Source organism: Coregonus lavaretus (assembly GCF_964263955.1).
Source record: "Coregonus lavaretus genome assembly, chromosome: 21".
NCBI lineage: Eukaryota > Metazoa > Chordata > Actinopteri > Salmoniformes > Salmonidae > Coregonus > Coregonus lavaretus.
Genome location: NC_140008.1, coordinates 19,377,761 through 19,399,676, shown reverse-complemented (window position 1 = coordinate 19,399,676; position 21,916 = coordinate 19,377,761). Strand labels below are relative to the sequence as shown.

The window sequence follows — 21,916 nt, the reverse complement described above, 5'->3', positions numbered from 1 at the left end:
ACCCCGATACTGATGACTGTGTAAACTGTGTTAGGGTTATCATTATAAACCCACTAACAGAGTGGGTTAGACTGTGGAAATGTACAGGCCGCCTAAAGGTGGGCGGAGCTAAGTTCCTTTGTGTGTGTGTGTTTGGGCACCAGAGCTCTCATGAATAAACATACTGATGATTCTTGCTGACTCTGGACCTTGTTTAATTCATGATTAAACCAGAGCCTTACACCCTCTGGGAATTATTCAAAGCATTGAGTTTAATTAGAGATAGAAATTCTCGTGACAGGGAGGCTGCTCTGACTTCTGGTCTTAAATCCCAGTAGCCGTTTGTCCTCGTGTTTGCTCCGCTGTTGTCTGCAGTGTTTGTGGAGAGCCAGAGGCAGTGGGTTGTGCTGACCCTGGCCCCCAGTCTCTGCCGGTACACACACCAGGCCCAGTGTGAGTCGCCAATCAGCCCAACACCAGACAAAACAAGGGAGGGCCAGACAGGGGATCCCAATGACTGCCTTGGCAGCCCCTACAGAGTCCGGGCACACAGGCCGCACAAGGAGAGCTCCCACTAGTAGGGACTAACAGGGCAGGAGACTGAACTGTGAACCCCTCAGAGCTAGTTATCAGACTGTCCTGTTCAATAATTAATTCTGTAAAAAAACATAATACTAGCTAATAATACTACTAATATTAGCGCCAGTTATTTTAAAAATGGGGGCCCATTAGCCAGAAACTAGCCTCTGCAGAGTCCTCAACATCCTCAATGGATATTCCGGTTTTCAGGGGAAATTGAAAGCGAGCCTGTGACGAGTCAAGCGACTTCCGCTTTTGGACGTTAACAAGATGATGTTCCATCTTAACTCCTCCTCCACATTTACTGAATTGGTTTTACATTGCAGAAGAACCCTCCCGACAGTTTTGTCTCTTTTCCTTAAGACCAGTATGTAGGAAATCTACACTGAAAATATAAACAAAACATGTAGTGAGCATTTCTCCTTTGCCAAGATAATCCATCCACATGACAGGTGTGGCATCTCAAGAAGATGATTAAACAGCATGACCCTTACACATGTGCATCTTGTGCTGGGGACAATAAAAAGGCCACTACAACATGCAGTTGTGTCACACAACAATGCCACAGATGTCTGAAGTTCGGAGGGAGCGCGCAATTGGCATGCTGACTGCAGGAATGTCCATAAGAGCTGTTGCCAAATAATTGAATGTTCATCTCTACCATAAACTGCCTCCAATGTTGTTTTAGAGTACATCCAACCGGTCTCACAACCGCAGACCACTTGTATGGCGTTGTGTGGGTGAGCGGTTTCCTGATGTCAATGTTGTGAACGGAGCGCCCCATGGTGGCAGTGGAGTTATGGTATGGGCAGGCATAAGCTACGGACAACTAACACAATTGCATTTTATTGATGGCAATTTGAACGCACACATACCATGATGAGATCATGAAGGCCCATTGTTGTGCCATTCATCCGCTGCCATCACATGTTTCAGCATGATAATGCACGGCCCCATGTTGTAGGGACCTGTACACAACCATGCCGTAAGGACCTATACACAATTCCTGGAAGCTGAAAATGTCCCAGTTCTTCCATGGCCTGCATACTCAAACATGTCATCCATTGAGCATGTTTGGGATGCTTTGGATCGACGTGTATGACAGCGTGCTCTAGTTCCCGCCAATATCTAGCAACTTTGCACAGCCATTGAAGAGCAGTGGGACAACATTCCACATGCCACAATCAACAGCCTGATCAACTATGTGAAAGAGATGTCGCGCTGCATGAGGCAAATGGTCACACCAGATACTGACTGGTTCTGATCCACGCCCCTACTTTTATTTTATTTTAAAAAGTTGTCTGTGACCAACAGATGCATATCTGTATTCCCAGTCATGTGAAATCCATAGATTAGGGCCTAATGAATGTATTTAAATTGACTGATTTCCTTACATGAACTGTAAAATCTTTAAAATATTGCGTTTATATTTTTGTTCAGTATACATTACATGGCCAAAAGTATGGACACCTCGTTGAACATCCTTTGCTGCTATAACAGCCTCCACTCTTCTGGGAAGGCGTTCCACTAGATGTTGGAACATTGTTGCGGGGACTTGCTTCCATTCAGCCACAAGAGCATTAGTGATGTCGGGCACTGATGTTGGGCGATTAGGCCTGGCTCGCAGTCGGCGGTTCCAATTCATCCCAAATGTGTTCGATGGGGTTGAGGTCAGGGCTCTGTTCAGGCCAGTCAAGTTCTTCCACACTGATCTTGACAAACCATTTATGTATGGACCTCGCTTTGTGCACGGGGGCATTGTCATGCTGAAACAGGAAAGGGCCTTCCCCAAACTGTTGCCACAAAGTTGGAAGTACAGATTCACGCGTTTACAAAGTCCAATGGCGGTGAGCTTTACACCACTCCAGCCGACGCTTGGCATTGCGCATGGTGATCTTAGGCTTATGTGCAGCTGCTCGGCCATGGAGACCCATTTTATGAAGCTCCCGACGAACAGTTCTTGTGCTGACGTTGCTTCCAGATGCAGCTTGGAACTCGGTAGTGAGTGTTGCAGAGGACAGATGATTTTTACGCGCTTCAGCACTCGGCGGTCACATTCTGTGAGCTTGTGTGGCCTACCGCTTCACGGCTGAGCCGTTGTCTGAGCTCTTCCGTACGGGCCATTCTACTGCCAATTTTTGTCTATGGTGATTGCATGGCTGTGTGCTCGATTTTATACACCTGTCAGCAACAGGTGTGGCTGAAATAGCCGAATCCACTAATTTGAAGGGGTGTCCACATACTACAGTGGGGGAAAAAAGTATTTAGTCAGCCACCAATTGTGCAAGTTCTCCCACTTAAAAAGATGAGAGGCCTGTAATTTTCATCATAGGTACACGTCAACTATGACAGACAAATTGAGAAAAAAATATCCAGAACATCACATTGTAGGATTTTTAATGAATTTATTTGCAAATTATGGTGGAAAATAACTATTTGGTCACCTACAAACAAGCAAGATTTCTGGCTCTCACAGACCTGTAACTTATTATTTAAGAGGCTCCTCTGTCCTCCACTCGTTACCTGTATTAATGGCACCTGTTTGAACTTGTTATCAGTATAAAAAGACACCTGTCCACAACCTCAAATAGTCATACTCCAAACTCCACTATGGCCAAGACCAAAGAGCTGTCAAAGGACACCAGAAACAAAATTGTAGACCTGCACCAGGCTGGGAAGACTGAATCTGCAATAGGTAAGCAGCTTGGTTTGAAGAAATCAACTGTGGGAGCAATTATTAGGAAATGGAAGACATACAAGACCACTGATATGCTCCCTAGATCTGGGGCTCCACGCAAGATCTCACCCCGTGGGGTCAAAATGATCACAAGAACGGTGAGCAAAAATCCCAGAACCACACGGGGGGACCTAGTGAATGACCTGCAGAGAGCTGGGACCAAAGTAACAAAGCCTACCATCAGTAACACACTACGCCGCCAGGGACTCAAATCCTGCAGTGCCAGACGTGTCCCCCTGCTTAAGCCAGTACATGTCCAGGCCCGTCTGAAGTTTGTTAGAGTGCATTTGGATGATCCAGAAGAGGATTGGGCGAATGTCATATGGTCAGATGAAACCAAAATATAACTTTTTGGTAAAAACTCAACTCTTCGTGTTTGGAGGACAAATAATGCTGAGTTGCATCCAAAGCACACCATACCTACTGTGAAGCATGGGGGTGGAAACATCATGCTTTGGGGCTGTTTTTAAGCAAAGGGACCAGGACGACTGATCCGTGTAAAGGAAAGAATGAATGTATCGTGAGATTGAGTGAAAACCTCCTTCCATCAGCAAGGGCATTGAAGATGAAACTTGGCTGGGTCTTTCAGCATGACAATGATCCCAAACACACCGCCCGGGCAACGAAGGAGTGGCTTCGTAAGAAGCATTTCAAGGTCCTGGAGTGGCCTAGCCAGTCTCCAGATCTCAACCCCATAGAAAATCTTTGGAGGGAGTTGAAAGCCCCAAAACGTCACTGCTCTAGAGGAGATCTGCATGGAGGAATGGGCCAAAATACCAGCAACAGTGTGTGAAAACCTTGAAGACTTACAGAAAACGTTTGACCTGTGTCATTGCCAACAAAGGGTATATAACAAAGTATTGAGAAACTTTTGTTATTGACCAAATACTTATTTTCCACCATAATTTGCAAATAAATTCATAAAAAATCCTACAATGTGATTTTCTGGATTTTTTTCTCATTTTGTCTGTCATAGTTGACGTGTACCTATGATGAAAATACAGGCCTCTCTCATCTTTTTAAGTGGGAGAACTTGCACAATTGGTGGCTGACTAAATACTTTTTTCCCCCCACTGTATGTAGTGTAGTTTCAGGTATTTATTTTACGCCTGCTATGCTAGGTTAGCCAGAGAAACAGAAGCTCTAACTCACCTAGTACTATTAGCAGTCTTAATAAAAAAAATTGAAAGGTCACCATGATAAGACTGGAACTATAGATAATCCAATATGTTGAAGCTTTTGAAAGAAGTATAAAACTGAAATAGCAACAGAGAAGCTAGGGATCATTTGGCCTGGTGTTATGCTGACCCCGTTTTCATAGAGCACCGTGTTGCTGTGTGTTGTCAACAGCACAGAGCTGTGGGTTGAACCTCCTGGGAATTCAGGGGGGGACTGTTTATGACCAAACACTTCTTTATTCAACAGCCGCGCAAGGCCATGGTGCCAGCCTCAGCCAGATCCTCATGCTACAGGTGGATGTGATGGAAGAGAAAGCTCCACTGATTTAAGAGCAACATAGGGTTTACTGACAAACTGACAAATCTCAACACTTTGAAATGTGAATTAATTTATTCATTTGAAGTTTTGAATAGCTTTAGGATGGGGATTTCTAAACGCCAGCCCCCCCTAATATAGTTTTCATACTTAGGGCATTAGGAATGTTGATGACTGAATGTTCTTGGCCAGAGGAGACAGGAAAGGGAAGTTTGGGACCTCACTTCACTTCCCTTTGGCCCATTTCCTCAAAGTTAAAAATGGGACAATGAATTTTGTCTACCTCACAATTAATGTACTGGTATACCTTCTGTACCCAAGTGCCAACCTCAAGAGTGTGTGTGAACCAGTTTGTGTACACTAACAGTTGTAAGCCAGTTTCCTACATTGTTTTGCGTCCTTTCTAAAATGCTCTCCTTGTGGTGTTTGCCATGTAAATGTGTGTCTGTATATGTCAGCTCACCAGTCTCTGTGTGTGTGGGCTGTTCAGTAGGGATGTCTGTGGGGTGGTTGGTGAGCTCAGTGTTGGCCCCAATTTCCTCTTCCCTCTCACCGGCTGACTCCTCCTCTGATGACTCACTGAGGGGAAAAACGTTATAAACAATGTTAAGTGGATTCCCAGTCCTGTCCTGCTGCATTCCACTGCCATGTCTAAGATGAAGCCTTTCAGTGTCAGAAGGTAAAGAACCTGTCTTGTTAACTGACAGCACATTCTTTCGAAACCAGTTTACAATGTTGACATGACAAAGTGTAAGGAATGTGCGCTGTCATCTTTGTGTGATGAAGTAGGTCAAATATCTCTGTACGCAGTCATTTGATGTGGAGGTGTTAAGACAGTGACAGGAAACAATGACCAGCACCCTATCAGATTGCATCATTCCTGTGTGACGAGAGCCTTTCGATCAACAGTCCAAACAAGCGTCACGCCATCGGACCAGATAATGGTTTCAATCCAGGTACGTACTTGGCTATGAAATCCACAGTGACGTCATCCAGTGAGGCGACGCTGTCCCCGATGCCACAGGGTGACCGCAGGTAGCTGACGTCCCTGGGGGGGTCCATCACCACAGCTGTGGACATGGCAGTAGGCTCACACACAGTAACTGCGGGGGGAAGAGAGATGGAGATAGGGGACAGTGTAAGACACAGCATATGACTCATTCACACATGACCCACACACAAATCTCAGGGACAGAGTTTCCCCAGCGGTAAGTGTCTGAAGTTTCGGTCAGGCTTCGAGACAAATGTGACACAAAGAGCATCAGTCCTTCCTTAGAGCAGGGGTTCCCAAACGTTTTCACTCAGGCCCCCCAACCAGCAATGGGGAACATCCCGCACCCAGTCTATTTCTATGGGCACAAGCACTGTTCATGACAAACTGTTCACACACCTCTTGTTGGTGGAGAGAAAATGTAGCAGGTTTAAAGCTAATTTTCTGCAATTCTACACATTATCATGGGGTGCAGAGAATTTGGCCGTTTTAAAGCTCATTTTCTTGTTATTGTAGTTATGAATAGCTCTAAGGCAGTGGTCACCAACCAGTCGATCGATGTTCAAGGCATCCTAGTCCATCACCAAACATTTCTGTAGAAAAGCCAACGATAAAGGCATAAAGGCTTGCGCTCCTTTTTTCCCCCCTGTGTTGCGCTGTTGGCGGTAAGTGCACTTGATTCAGAAGTCATGCGCACCGGTAGGCAAAGTGTTCCCATTTTGAACCATATCATTTGTCCGAAAAGACAAACTCTGCCTACCCGGCGGAGCGGGAGATCCCTGGATAAATCGAGTGTGCCTACTGCGCTGGCCAATCGTATAGCTCAAATCACCATGCCTACCAATAGCTTCCACAACCCCAGCAAAGTTTGATACTAGCCTACGTGAGATTTCATAACTTTTAAAACCATGACCAGAGAGACTGTCAAAGAACACAGCAAAGAGCTGCTGTTTATGCGCGAGTTCATGTCTAAGTTTTATTCAGCACTGTCAACACTTTATTCAAACACTATTACAAAACATAAAACATGCTTCTCTACTTCCACTCGCGCTGCAGTTGCAATGAATGAGTATCAATAGCCCTGCGTTTTTATTATTATTAGCAGCTCGTCATGTCTATTTTAATATCGAGGAATATTTCACTTTGTTTAGTCATAGGAACAACATGAACTTGTACCTGAGGCAGATGCGGTGAGACTCGAGTTTCACCATCCGGTGGAAGACTGTGTCCCCTCTCTCTAGTCAGCCTCACCGAAGGAAAGGAAGGAGAGAGCAGGGACCGTGAGAGGCAGACCCTCTCTCTGCTGAGACTAATGCAGTGTTCAAAACAACTGGGAACTCCGAAAGAAACAAGATCCGACCGGGGAAAATAGTTTTGAACGGTCATCCAACTCGGAAACTTTCTAGAGCTCAGACTTCCCGACCTGAAGTTCACTGACGTCATAATTTGACAGTCGTCCCCCCCCCCCCCCCACTACCCAATTTCAAAATCCCTTGTGCAATTTTGCGCACGCCATGGTTTGGGAACCACTGCCTTAGAGTAGAACCTGCTGTAGCATGTGACTGCCAAACGGCTCACAAGACTCCCACCACTGTGCTGCATGTCACAGGGTCATGCTCTGGTCTCTGGATAAACATAACACATGGTCTCAGTCATTACACTGCTTGGAGAGCAGTCGGCAAAGCTAAATAGTTTTGATCACCAAATGCTTTTATGGACATCTTTTTACAACGGTATTTTACAACAGTAAGTGTCGACAGGACTCAAATGGGTACAGATCCAAGAGGTGCCATTACAAAAACAGCTACTGTAGACTGAACTGTGCTTTTTTTTTTAACAAATGAGGCTTCCTTTTAAGTAACTGCTTTCAGCCAAAACTAATAAACCATGTTTATTCAATGTGGTCGTTTCCTAAAATCAGTAGAAGCCTAAATTAACATTTAGGCCTAATCGTGTTATGAAACCCCCTTTCAGAGATATAAAGCCATGTGGACACATGACGACAACGGGGCAGCAGAGGTTGCATAAGATGGACTCATTTGGCTGGCTCGTTCATCCTCTGGTTATTGAACTTCAATGGCTCCATCTGTGTGAAAGAGACTCAAACGGAGCACAGTTCGGCCCCTGTTGATCTGTTTGTTCCATTGTGGGAGGTTAACCAAGAGGGGGAGAGCTGAGCAGAGCGCACGTCCCATCTGTCATCAACACGGCACAGGAAACACGTCAGCGCTGTAGAACAATAACCACGTAACCCCGCTCCACCATCGACTCGACCCCCTTGCTGGAGAGCCAACACCGGCTGCGGTCCTGTTTATCTAGGCCTGGCTCTCTGTGCATTGAAAACACATACCATCGGCCCTTTTAGCCTATTCCACAATAGGCCATCTTAGTTCACCAGCTGAGGACAATTAAGCAGCGGCAGGAGGAAAGAAAACAGCCTCCATGGGGAGGTCACAGAGCAGAAACATTCTCCTGAGCCAGGGACAGGGTGCAGCAAACCCTTATTAAAACTCAGTCAAATTTCATAACCTGGTGCTGAGTGGTTGGTTGTAAAAATAAAATAAAAATCTGATTCATGGTTTATGGGCCGTACCTCAGCAGATTGATAGATTCTACCTCCCTGCTCCCTCGGTGACACTGCTGTCAGTTCATTACCCATTCCTGCAGAGCCTGTCTCAGCCCAGCCAAGGAGGCAGATGCCATGGAGTGAGCTCACCGCTTACACCCGACAGCCCCCCTACAATAGTTGCCATTGTACTCTCTTCTTCCTTCCACCAGTAACAGAGCAGCTGCAAGATTCCCCATGGTCACACACAATCAGACACAGCTGTGGCCAGGGCTCACGCTGCATGGCTGTAATGTATGGGGGTGGGTGCTAGGGCTGCACGATAATCCATATTGCAAGAGGCTGCGATATTTTGAAACGCCACTTTGCTGTCGGTCAGTTCTTTTTACTTTTAATTTATTACTAGAGTTGATGGAGTGCTCTTGTTTGGCCACATCCCAATCCCCCACACACCAAGCCCCGCCCCATCACTTAAGCAGGCAGTTCCTCATGCTCAAGATTCACTCTGCAATGCATGCACTGACCAAAAAGCATGCAGTCAACAGGTTTTTGTGGTCCTCAATTTGAATGGGTGGTCACCACCCGACCCACCAGGCCCAGTTCATTATAATGCCTGAATGATGTTGCACATCCCTGCTGATGGCCTGCCATGAAGATTCCCTCAATGCTCACTGGGTACAGCTCAGATGGATTTAGCATTGTGCTAGGGCTGCAGAATTAATCAAAATCGCATTGGAATATTGACATGTGCAATATCCATATCGCGAGAGATCATTATCGCATGCAATATGAGGCGCAGCATCCGTTTTTATTGTTTACTTGATTCTCTCCTCTTGGGGCTTTGCTTCTTAATATAAATCATTGTATTTCTATGATTCCAACAGTTCACCCAAGTGTTTTGATCCATATTGCATATCAAATCGCAATATTTGTAATATTTTTTTTTTATAGCAATTAGATTTTTGCCCATATCGTGCAGCCCTTCATTGCGCACAGTTTCATCACAATAGCAAATGACTGCCTCGTTCCACTCAATTAAGAGAGGATTAGGTCCCAAACAGTATGTCCAGTACACATAACTGCCAAATGATGTCCATTCAAAAACTGATTGCAACCATAGACTGTTTGGCTAATTTGAGTAGAGGCTTTTCTTGAAAAAGTCACATTAAATATATTCTCAGACACCAGCATTAACTACAACTGAAACAAATCCTCCCCCAAACTGGGCGTCTCCAAAACCAAGCAGGGTCTCCCCACACACAAAAACCAAGCCCTCTCTCCACCCACACAGCATTTAAATACCCAACATTTTAGAGAATTTCAGATGCAAAGAAAGCACTTGCTACATTTATCAAATCCCTCTCCTTCCCATCTCTCGCTCTGCCTGCCTCTCCCAGATGGCCATCTCACCCTTCTGCCTGGACCTGTTTCTAAGGCTGCTCAAACACTGGGGGTGAATCAAGTTCCCATCAATCCATCCACCCAACTGCTGTTTCTGGCAGCAGCAGCCTGGCAAGGAGTCCCAGTAATTCTTTCTGCCTCACCCTACCCTGTCCTATTAGCTCTACATGGAGGGCTGGATGCTGCATCCCAGCCAGCACACATACCTGCTAACCACATGGGCTAGTGAGGTGGATGAACCAGTACCACATATCAGCCTTCATAGCAGTAGTACATGAGTTGTTTTGAATTCAATAACGTACTGTTAATGTAAGAACTAAACCTTAAGGACATGGTTCAAATTTAAAACGAAGAACACAGACAGAGGGACTCAAATGTAAATACTGATGGTACAAAGGAACCATCAGGTCACATCCTAAAGGAAATGCCACACCTTTAAAAAGAGCCCAGTGATGCTAGAGAAATGCCTTCCCAAAAGCCAAAGCCAGAAGATTATTGATATAAAGATCATACGTATCAACTGACGTAAGCGGTTGCCTGTCAGATTTAGGCTACCCAAGTGAAAGGGCTGTACATCTAATTCTAAATCATGTAGAAGGACTTACAGTGCATCCTAGTAAGCAAACTTCTGATCTCTTGTTTCAGTTCTGGTTGCCGGTTCTCTGGACTGCTATGGTCTGCGTAAACACGCGTTGTATTCTGTCAGCCGCTAGACACAAAATATGCTGGCGTCAGTCTCTGTAACACATCATTCATTTTCAAACTCTGAGTTTGTCCCTCCTCCAAAACCCCACCCTCTCAGCGCTAGCCTCTTTCCTGCAGACATCCTTGCACACTTCCCCCACTAGTATTCCAACACTACAGCCCTTTTCATTGGCTGAAAGGGCTCACACCACAAGACTCGTCCCACATACACGGTCACGTCAGCCAAATGAATGCAAGAGGGAGGGGAATGGGTCTGCAGTTGGTGAAATACCATTTCCTCCCTCTTCTCTTGGATGATGCTGTGAGCACACACTTCTGCACCACACACAAACAATGCAGATGTCAGCTGGGGTTACTACAGGACAAGGAAGGGGCGGTTCATCTGGTTATCAGGCCAGGTTGCTATAGCAATCCAGCAGCTGTGCTAGCTGAGCTTTGACTTTCCAGAGACTAAATGGATAATAACATTGCCAGGACATCCTTATCCTGCTGACCTAGTTACTGTTGCTACATCAAATAAGTAACCCAAACTATTGGCGCCTTTGGTCTTCCATCAGTTATATATACACATTTATAGGATGTTATATTACTTGTAGTTAATAAATCCATCCACTAATAACTCATTCACCACAAAAAAAAAAAAAGGTTTAAGGCCCAATACACAAGACTGAGTCTCAGGACTGAATTTACTGAAATGTAATAGAAAAGGTGCAAACAGAATAATGATTACAGGAGAATGAATCACCAAATTATCAAAATAGACAATTTTGTAATCACTGCTGTAGGCGAAGAGTTAGGTCAGACAGACTGATGCAAACAGACAAAATGTCAAACCGTTTTGTCCCCTCAAAGTTCAGACAAACTTTTGACGGTAAAAACTCAGGAGAGTTTCATATGTAAAACTAAGGACCAAACTATGGAGGCGCTCAGTTGTCAACGTATGAGCTCCATTGAAAAACCATTAGCCTATTCGTTTTTGAAGGATACAAAATCTGTCTGTCCGGCCCCTTACAAATCCTCTAGACTAGGGGTGTGCTGAGTACTCGGACAAAACGAGTATCGTAACGGATATGGAGAATTTTCCGAATACGATTATGACAAGTATTTTTTGCAATTATCAGTGATCGGAAAACAGTAATCTTCCGTCTAAAGAAATGGGCGGGGTATTGGTTGAGCCTGCTGAGTCCAAGCTCTCCCTCCGCTCTCATTTTCCCTGTCGACTTTGCTGAAGCCGTATTCTGTCTACTTCGCGTAGTTTAGTAGGCCTACTTAGTCATTATTCCATTGCTGATGATGTCTGTCCTTATGTCGTTATCCAAGCCTATTATTATTTATTCTCACCCAGGCATGTTTATTGAGCGACAGATCATTAGAAAATAAAAATGACAAAATGTAGAAATGTGGCATAAGTGTCGGGAGAGAAAAGTTTTGCTCCTCTTGAAATTGAAACAATATATGGGCCAAGTGAATTAGCCTACCCTCATCTGGAATAAATGCAGACAGTAGTAGTCAGCAATGCATTAGGCTATTTATTAGTCCTATTCAATTATCAACAAAATAGGCTAAGTAAGTAAATCATGTGCATTTGAGCTGAAACAGACTCCGGATTGTACTATTAATTTGAGATAAACATCCATTTCCTGAACCTAAAATTAAGTCTTAGTACACTGCTCAAAAAAATTAAAGGGAACACTTAAACAACACAATGTAACTCCAAGTCAATCACACTTCTGTGAAATCAAACTGTCCACTTAGAAAGCAACACTGACTGACAATAAATGTCACATGCTTTTGTGCAAATGGAATAGACAACAGGTGGAAATTATAGGCAATTAGCAAGACACCTCCAATAAAGGACTGGTTTTGCAGGTGGTGACCACAGACCACTTCTCAGTTCCTATGCTTCCTGGCTGATGTTTTGGTCACTTTTGAATGCTGGCGGTGCTTTCACTCTAGTGGTAGCATGAGACGGAGTCTACAACCCACACAAGTGGCTCAGGTAGTGCAGCTCATCCAGGATGGCACATCAATGCGAGCTGTGGCAAGGTGGTTTGCTGTGTCTGTCAGCGTAGTGTCCAGAGCATGGAGGCGCTACCAGGAGACAGGCCAGTACATCAGGAGACGTGGAGGAGGCCATAGGAGGGCAACAACCCAGCAGCAGGACTGCTACCTCCGCCTTTGTGCAAGGAGGAGCAGGAGGAGCACTGCCAGAGCCCTGCAAAATTACCTCCAGCAGGCCACAAATGTGCATGTGTCTGCTCAAACGGTCAGAAACAGACTCCATGAGGGTGGTATGAGGGCCCGACGTCCACAGGTGGGGGTTGTGCTTACAGCCCAACACCGTGCAGGACGTTTGGCATTTGCCAGAGAACACCAAGATTGGCAAATTCGCCACTGGCGCCCTGTGCTCTTCACAGATGAAAGCAGGTTCACACTGAGCACATGTGACAGACGTGACAGAGTCTGGAGACGCCGTGGAGAACGTTCTGCTGCCTGCAACATCCTCCAGCATGATCGGTTTGGCGGTGGGTCAGTCATGGTGTGGGGTGGCATTTCTTTGGGGGGCCGCACAGCCCTCCATGTGCTCGACAGAGGTAGCCTGACTGCCATTAGGTACCGAGATGAGATCCTCAGACCCCTTGTGAGACCATATGCTGGTGCGGTTGGCCCTGGGTTCCTCCTAATGCAAGACAATGCTAGACCTCATGTGGCTGGAGTGTGTCAGCAGTTCCTGCAAGAGGAAGGCATTGATGCTATGGACCGCCCGTTCCCCAGACCTGAATCCAATTGCGCACATCTGGGCATCATGTCTCGCTCCATCCACCAACGCCACGTTGCACCACAGACTGTCCAGGAGTTGGCGGATGCTTTAGTCCAGGTCTTGGAGGAGATCCCTCAGGAGACCATCCGCCACCTCATCAGGAGCATGCCCAGGCGTTGTAGGGAGGTCATACAGGCACATGGAGGCCACACACACACACACACTACTGAGCCTCATTTTGACTTGTTTTAAGGACATTACATCAAAGTTGGATCAGCCTGTAGTGTGGTTTTCCACTTTAATTTTGAGGGTGACTCCAAATCCAGACCTCCATGGGTTGATCAATTTGATTTCCATTGATAATTTGTGATTTTGTTGTCAGCACATTCAACTATGTAAAGAAAAAAGTATTTAATAAGATTATTTCATTCATTCAGATCTAGGATGTGTTATTTTAGTGTTCCCTTTTTTGAGCAGTGTAGTTTAGCAGGTGTCTTAACTGATGACTAGATAGAGGGAATCCCCCTCCTACCTCTTTAGGGCAGTTTAGGGTCACAATGCAAAAAGGAAACCGGGAAGTTCCCATATTCTCTTTCAAACTGAATGACCAAGATAAGTAAAACTACCCACGTTTTTTGCAACTATTGAACCAAGACTTAAAGCACAGAGGATGTGATTAATGTGGTGGTGACTGTACTAGCACAAATTACTTTTGCATAGAGGGTTTGTGCTAGTGTTGTCCCGATAACAGAATTGACTTTGATATAGGGTTTTATATCACAATTCTCGATACTCAATACCAAAACGATACCACTGCAAAAAAGGCATATTAATAAACCAATGTCACAGAATGGCACTTGATCCAGACAAACTCAGCTACTAGGCTTGAGCGGTATACCATATATACGTATATACCGTATGCCAGGGTATTTAGAAAAAGCCACAGGATGGTTTTTCAATACAGTTAATAAAGTTGAAACTATTTCTTTGAAGTTTAATAAATATGAATATTTGTAGCTACTTAAGTAAATACCTAGTCAACTTGTGCAATACGTTAGGAGATAAAGAACATTGCGTTCTTCATTTCACCTATTACATTATTATGTAGCATATGGTAGTCCCCAGTCACGTGATGTTTGTTTACAAACAAAACGAGAGACCGGAGCCTTGAGTCACTCACTGTTGTGCAGCATGCGCCAGGTGATCTAATTACAGTATGGAATTCACAACTAAATGCTTGCCAGCTAGATATCTTATAACTATTAAGTTAACTGTCTAAAATGTGCTAAATGCTCTGCAGTTGTGCATCTGTTTTGCTAATTTTGTAGCTAGTTAGCCATCTAGCTAAGTGGTTAGCTAGCTTCTTCCAAAAATCAAGCATTCACTTGGTAACAGCAGAGAACCCCCTCCTGGATCATGAGCCTTGCTGGCTAATATTTTTTTTTTTTAGTTTTGTGCGTGCGGCAAACTATGTAGCCTTTGAGTTACTTTAACATTTAAGTCATTTAGCAGACGCTCTTATCCAGAGCGTGTATAGTTTAGGTCAGAAACTGTACAAAATGTTTACAAAGCGCTTGTTAGCATACTCTATGAGGATTCCTTAGTACTTGTTAGCATTTTGTTAGCATTCTGGTAAGTGACGGTTTTGGGGCCTTTAAGTTTCAAAAATAAATAAAAAATAGCGCCCCTTGTGAAGGTATCTGCATACCGCCCAACCCTAACCAAAATTAACAAATTCTAGTACCGAACCATTTTTCATGTTCTAGTATCAAAAAAGTACCAAAGTTTCAGAATACCATGCAACACTAGTTAGTGCTGATCACAAGAATGTAGCCAATGACACCAAGGCTGAGAAAGAGCTTCCCAACTGGACAACACTGATTGGTGAGAATTTGCAGGTCATGGGAAATGGAGAGAAAGACAAAACCGGTCATTTGCCATTTCATTATCATATAGCCTACATTTTTAGGACTGTCCCAGACAAAAATAATAATAACCTTGGTCAACCAAGTCTTTTCTTTCAACCAATCGATTAGTAGAAATTGTATCAATGTATTTTTCCATATATTGACACACCCCATTTGTTTTAATAAAATAAACTAATATATAGCTATATATCTGGAAAAAATTAAGAGACCACTGCAATTTCTTCTTAAATCAGCATCTCTACATGTATGACAGCCATTCCATTCCAGTGTCTGTTGAATTCCAACACAGGCACACCTCATTCTACTGAATTAGGTACTGATTAGGTGATCACCTGAACCAAATCTTATTTAACGAGGAAAAGTATAAAAACCACTGCTGTGGTCATCACTATCCTCTTGCAATAGCACTGTTTTGCTATCCAGCTGGTCCTAAAAGTACCTCAAAAGTAATATTAAATCAAAAAATAACTATTGACCATGCCAAAAGAGTTGAAAAGGAATGTTTTGAGTGAGGAAAAGAAGGGTTCAATTCTGGCTTTACTGGCAGAGGGATACAGTGAGCGTCAGGTTGCTTCCATCCTTAAAATCTCAAAGACAGCGGTTCATAAGAACAAGGTCAAGCAGCAGACATTGACAACAAAGCTACAGACGCGAAAATGACTCTACTGACCACCAACTCATTCGAATGTCACTCAACAACCGTAGGATGACATCAAGTGACCTACAAAAAGAATGGCAAACGGCAGCTGGGGTGAAGTGCATGGCGAGGACGGTTCGAAACAGGCTCATAGGGGCAGGGCTGAAGTCGTGCAAAGCTAGAAAAAGCCCTTCATCAATGAGAAGCAAAGAAGAGCCAGACTGAGGTTTGCAAAAGACCATAAGGATTGGACCGTAGAGGACTGGAGTAAGGTCATCTCTGATGAGTCCAATTTTCAGCTTTGCCCAACACCTGGTCGTTTAATGGTTAGACGGAGACCTGGAGAGGCCTACAAGCCACAGTGTCTCGCACCCACTGTGAAATTTGGTGGAAGATCGGTGATGATCTGGGGGTGCTTCAGCAAGGCTGGAATCGGGCAGATTTGTCTTTGTGAAGGACGCATGAATCAAGCCACGTACAAGGTTGTCCTGGAAGAAAACGTGCTTCCTTTTGCTCTGACATTGTTCCCCAACTCTGAGGATTGGTTTTTCCAGCAGGACAATGCGCCATGCCACACAGCCAGGTCAATCAAGGTGTGGATGGAGGACCACCAGATGAAGACCCTGTCATGGCCAGCCCAATCTCTAGACCTGAACCCCATTGAAAACTTCTGGAATGTGATCAAGAGGAAGATGGATGGTCACAAGCCATCAAACAAAGCCGAGCTGCTTCAATTCTTGCGCCAGGAGTGGCATAAAGTCACCCAACATCAATGTGAAAGACTGATGGGGAGCATGCCAAGACGCGTGAAAGCTGTGATTGAAAATCAGGGTTATTCCACCAAATATTGATTTCGGAACTCTTCCTAAGTTAAAACATTAGTATTGTGTTGTTTGAAAATGAACATGAACTTTTTTTCTTTGCATTATTCGAGGTCTGACAAAACCGTATATTTTTTGTTATTTTGACCAGTTGTAATTTTCTGCAAATACATGCTCTAAATGACAATATTTTTATTTGGAATTTGGGAGAAATGTTGTCAGTAGTTTATAGAATAAAACAAAAATGTTAATTTTTCCCAAACTCTTAATTTTTTCCAGAGCCGTGTGTGTACGTATATATACACATACACACAAAAAAAAGAAACGTCCCTTTTTCAGGACCCAACGTCCCTTTTTCAGGACCCTGTCTTTCAAAGATCATTTGTAAAAATCCAAATAACTTCACAGATCTTCATTGTAAAGTGTTTAAACACTGTTTCCCATGCGTGTTCTCTGTACTTTGTGGTCCTCTGTAGCTCAGCTGGTAGAGCACGGCGCTTGTAACGCCAAGGTAGTGGGTTCGATCCCCGGGACCACCCATACACAAAAAATAAAAATTATAATAAATGCACGCATGACTAAGTCGCTTTGGATAAAAGCGTCTGCTAAATGGCATATTATTATTATTATTCAATGAACCATAAACAATTAATGAACATGCACTTGTGGAACAGTCATTAAGACACTAACAGCTTACAGACAGTAGGCAATTAAGGTCACAGTTATGAAAACTTAGGACACTAAAGAGGCCTTTCTACGGACTCTGAAAAACACCAAAAGAAAGATACCCAGGGTCCCTGCTCATCTGCCTGAATGTGCCTTAGGCATGCTGCAAGGAGGCATGAGGACTGCAGATGTGGCCAGGGCAATAAATTGCAATGTCCGTACTGTGAGACGTCTAAGACAGCGCTACAGGGAGACAGGACGGACAGCTGATCGTCCTCACAGTGGCAGACCACGTGTAACAACACCTGCACAGGATCGGTACATCACACCTGCGGGACAGGTACAGGATGGCAACAACTGCCCGAGTTCCACCAGGAACGCACAATCCCTTCATCAGTGCTCAGACTGTGATAGATGAATTTGTATGTTTATTATAATTACTAAAAAGATTCCACCCCAATACTGTATAAATGTGTAAACTGTGTTAGTTATATAAGACAATAAACCCACTAACAGAGAAGGGGGTTAGAAACTGCTGAGACAAACATTCCAGGAGAAAGGAAACCTAGAAACTGTCAAACTTAACCATTCTGTGTAAATTTACAGGCCGCCTAAAGGTGGGCAGAGCAAAGTCCTTTGTGTGGACGCATATAAAAAGGCTGTGTTTTTTTAGCGCCAGAGCGCTCTCTGAATAAAATTGCTGATCCATTGCAGACTGGAGAATGTGTTTAATTCTTAATTAACTACAGCCTTACAACCTCTGGGAATTATTCAAAGCTTGAATATTAGAGATAGATATTCTCGTGACAGACTGTCCGCAATAGGCTGAGAGAGGCTGGACTGAGGGCTTATAGGCCTGTTGTAAGGCAGGTCCTCACCAGACATCACCGGCAACAACGTCGCCTATGGCACAAGCCCAACATCGCTGGACCAGACAGGACTGGCAAAAAGTGCTCTTCACTGACGAGTCACGTTTTTTTCTCACCAGGGGTAATGGTCAGATTCGCGTTTATCGTCAAAGGAATGAGCGTTACACCAAGGCCTGTACTCTGGAGCGGGATCAATTTGGAGGGAGGGTCGGTCATGGTCTGGGGCAGTGTGTCATAGCATCATCGGACTGAGCTTGTTGTCATTGCAGGCAATCTCAACGCTGTGCGTTACAGGGAAAACATCCTCCTCCCTCATGTGGTACCCTTCCTGCAGGCTCATCCTGACATGACCATCCAGCATGACAATGCCACCAGCCATACTGCTCATTCTGTGTGTGATTTCCTGCAAGACAGGAATGTCAGTGTTCTGCCATGGCCAGCGAAGAGCCCAGATCTCAATCTCATTGAGCACGTCTGGGACCTGTTGGATCGGAGGGTGAGGGCTAGGGCCATTCACCCCAGAAATGTCCAGGAACTTGCAGGTGCCTTGGTGGAAGAGTGGGGTAACATCTCACAGCAAGAACTGGAAAATCTGGTGCAGTCCATGAGGAGGAGATGCACTGCAGTACTTAATGCAGCTGGTGGCCACACCAGATACTGACTGTTACTTTTGATTTGACCCCCCCCCCCCTTTGTTCAGGGACACATTATTAAATTTATGTTAGTCACGTCTGTGGGACTTGTTCAGTTTATGTCTCAGTTGTTGAATCTTGTTATGTTCATACAAATATTTACACGTTAAGTTCGCTGAAAATAAACGCAGTTGACGTTTCTTTTTTTGCTGAGTTTATATGTACTGGGCTTGGCTGATGCTTTAAGCACACTGTTTGATTAAATTATGAAGACACACAAATGACTCAAGAGGAGCCACAGATCAAGATAGCCTAACCAGAAGAAGAAAAAAAACTTTAATAAAAAATTTAATAATTTAAATAATTTAATTGGGGTCTAGACCCAAAGATGGGGTCAAAACCCCAAAAAGTCGCTTTGTGGTCTGATTGTGTTTAGATCTGGTTGACCACTTCAGGTTGTGGTCAGGGATGCATTGTGCGCGCATTTCTCCTCAGTCTGGACCAATCAGGCTACCGAAAGCGCATACAGTGGGCGACATCATCAGCACTCCTCCCACAAGTCTCCAGAAAACATGCGTTTTGGGACCGAGAGGCACCTTTTCATTATAACGTTGGAAGAAATACGTTCCTAGCGTGTGAGGAATGTGTTTGCTATTTTTAGTTTGGCTAGAGTTATGCTAACCCATTTGCAATCACTTTAGCGTTGCTCGCTAGCGCCTATTCCACTATTTGTAGAATGCATTCTGGCATTTGATTATAGCGCGGGAAAAGGGAATCCGGACACACTGTGGACTCATTTAAATGTAGATGTAGACGCTTGACGCGTTCGTAACTCCATGATCAGAATACTTATGCTGCATGACACTGCCTCAGTTTCCAGTGCCAGTGAGCTTGGGCCCAACACAGCTGTAGGCTATGTGTGCAAGGGATAAGTAGTAATCAGGTATTTTATGACGTTTCCACTGGATCAGAGCATTACATTTTTCCCTTTCATGCAGTGGTTATTGAAAGGGAGAGCCAACAGCCTATTGACCAAACAATGGGGTCAGCCCTAATTTACATAGAACTGTGCAAGGTGACAGCCTGCCAGGACTACTATATGTGCACCTTACTTTGAGGGACGAACAATCAGTCACAGGAGAATGAAGATGCTCACGGTCGGCCCGCTCATTAGGAAGGATTAGGCGGCCGCCGATGGCTAAACTGATCAAGACGCACCTCCAACAACAACACATAAAACCTCACATAATTCTGCCCAAAAACAATGACAATTTCTCTCAACCAGTGGCATATGGGCTTTTAATGTGAGCGCTGATGCCGCCCTGTGATAAGCAGTGCCCACTTTGTCATAGGCAGGGGTGCAAAATATTTTGCTAGTCCAGTCCAAGCGCGCCTCTCCAGGCTGCTATTGGAGAAACGCATCGCTGTGGCGCTCCACCAACATTCTGCCAAAAAAATTAACATAAATCATGTAGCAGATATAGGATATGATAGAACGAGTATGTGGCCTTTTCTGTAGCCTACAGGCTGGAGATAAAATGTATGACAATGTAACGAGACTGACACTTTTTACATCATGCAGGTTTCTATGATAAAATAGCCTAACCTAAATGGCGCTCAATCAAATAAATGCGCTGTCATGTTAACAAAACATATCCTAACAGGACAGGTCAAAGTAAAATGGACAATATGGAATGGACAATCACAACTGTTGTCCAGGAGTTTCACCCCATTGTCACGATCAGTGGTTTCAAGTTTGTATCCATCAATTTTTGACAAGCTGATCATAGCGAAAAAATTAAATATTTCTGCATTTCCCATTGTGTAAACACATTGCAAATAGGCTCACGATAACTCCTGATAAAGTTGGCTAGCTGATATTACATTTTAGTCATTTAGCAGACGCTCTTATCCAGAGCGACTTACAGTTACTGCATATTTCTTTACTATTATTTTTTTCATACTGGCCCCCCGTGGGAAACGAACCCACAACCCAGGCGTTGCAAACGCCATGCTCTACCAACTGAGCTACACAGGACCAGAGCTTAAATAGCCAAATTGATTAGTCACAAGAATCAGGACTAACAAAGCAAATGCAACAGCCTGTTTTACAAACGGTGGGCCTACAACATGGATGGGCATTTCCATTGCAGGCAACATTGTAGGCTACACCCCAGTAAGCACAAGCCGAAGTCTTTCTTTGGATTTTTACAAATGGTTGGCTTACCACACAGATGGGCTACACCTCAGTAAGCATGGACCAACGCCGACGTCTTTTTTTGTGCAGTTCGTTCCAGCCTTCATTTCCACATCCACGAACATTGGTTTTTGGTCCGGCCCGGGCCAAATCTGAACCAATCATAGATGTCTATGTTTGGTTCATATTTTGTCTGGTCTGGACCAGCCTTGATTTGGCCCAAACATAGAAGTCTATATAAAATGACTTCTTTTCAACTTTCATTCAGAACCAAAAATGAGCCTGATTTCCAAATCCGGAAAATACATATTTTCAACTACTGGGAAATACGCATTTTCAACATCTGGAAAATAAGTATTTTTTACTTTTCAGAACCTAAATTGAACCTAACTTCAACGTCTGGAAAATACACCTTTTCAATGTCATTTTGCTCACTGGGACTTTTAGTTTTGCAAGGGGCAGCATTTTTTTGGTGTCACCTAGGGCAGCAGAACGGCAAGGACCAGCCCTGAAAATGCTCATTAATAAAAGGAGACAAGATGTGTCCTTCCACTATAGCAAGATCGCTTCAGCCAATTGCCATGAGAAACGCAAACGCAGAGATCCACCGGACCATCACATGATCGCTGGTGAGCCCATCTCCCCGTGATGGGCGAGGCTTGCGTGGCTGTGCTGCTGCATCCAGCGATGTTACTACATATCATTGACATCCCCTTCATGAATTCTCCCCGTTCACAGTACAGTGAATCAAGCAGGACCGGCACCAGAACGAATCAGTAGGACGGGCATTTGATTTCTATAGGGCCAAGTTTTTTCAAAGGACCTCCTATGTATGCACGCAGTTGCGTGCACACATTTAAATGGGTTTTATAGTAAATACATGTAATTTAACTGTAAAAATGTATTACCTTTTAATGTGACCATTCATGACAAAACCAGTCGTGTTTTCTTCC

At 44.2% G+C, this 21,916-nt stretch overlaps 1 protein-coding gene across 3 annotated transcripts in view; it reads right to left on the bottom strand.

Annotated features, from left to right (window-relative positions):
- The window catches only part of LOC311148902 (long-chain-fatty-acid--CoA ligase ACSBG2-like), a 45,311-nt gene that overhangs the window by 22,069 nt on the left and 1,326 nt on the right, over positions 1–21,916 (bottom strand). Inside the window, exons 1-3 of one of the 3 annotated variants that reach the window (XM_084185920.1) lie at positions 10,353–10,443; positions 5,754–5,892; positions 5,253–5,368 (exon numbers count right to left, since the gene is read on the bottom strand). In XM_084185920.1, the coding sequence (XP_084042046.1) occupies positions 5,253–5,368; positions 5,754–5,892; positions 10,353–10,359 (262 nt within the window). In that variant the 5' untranslated portion in view covers positions 10,360–10,443. Of the gene's footprint in view, positions 1–5,252; positions 5,369–5,753; positions 5,893–6,956; positions 7,120–10,352; positions 10,444–21,916 lie in introns of those variants that run through there. The other 2 variants (XM_084185922.1, XM_084185921.1) reach the window with 2 other exon arrangements.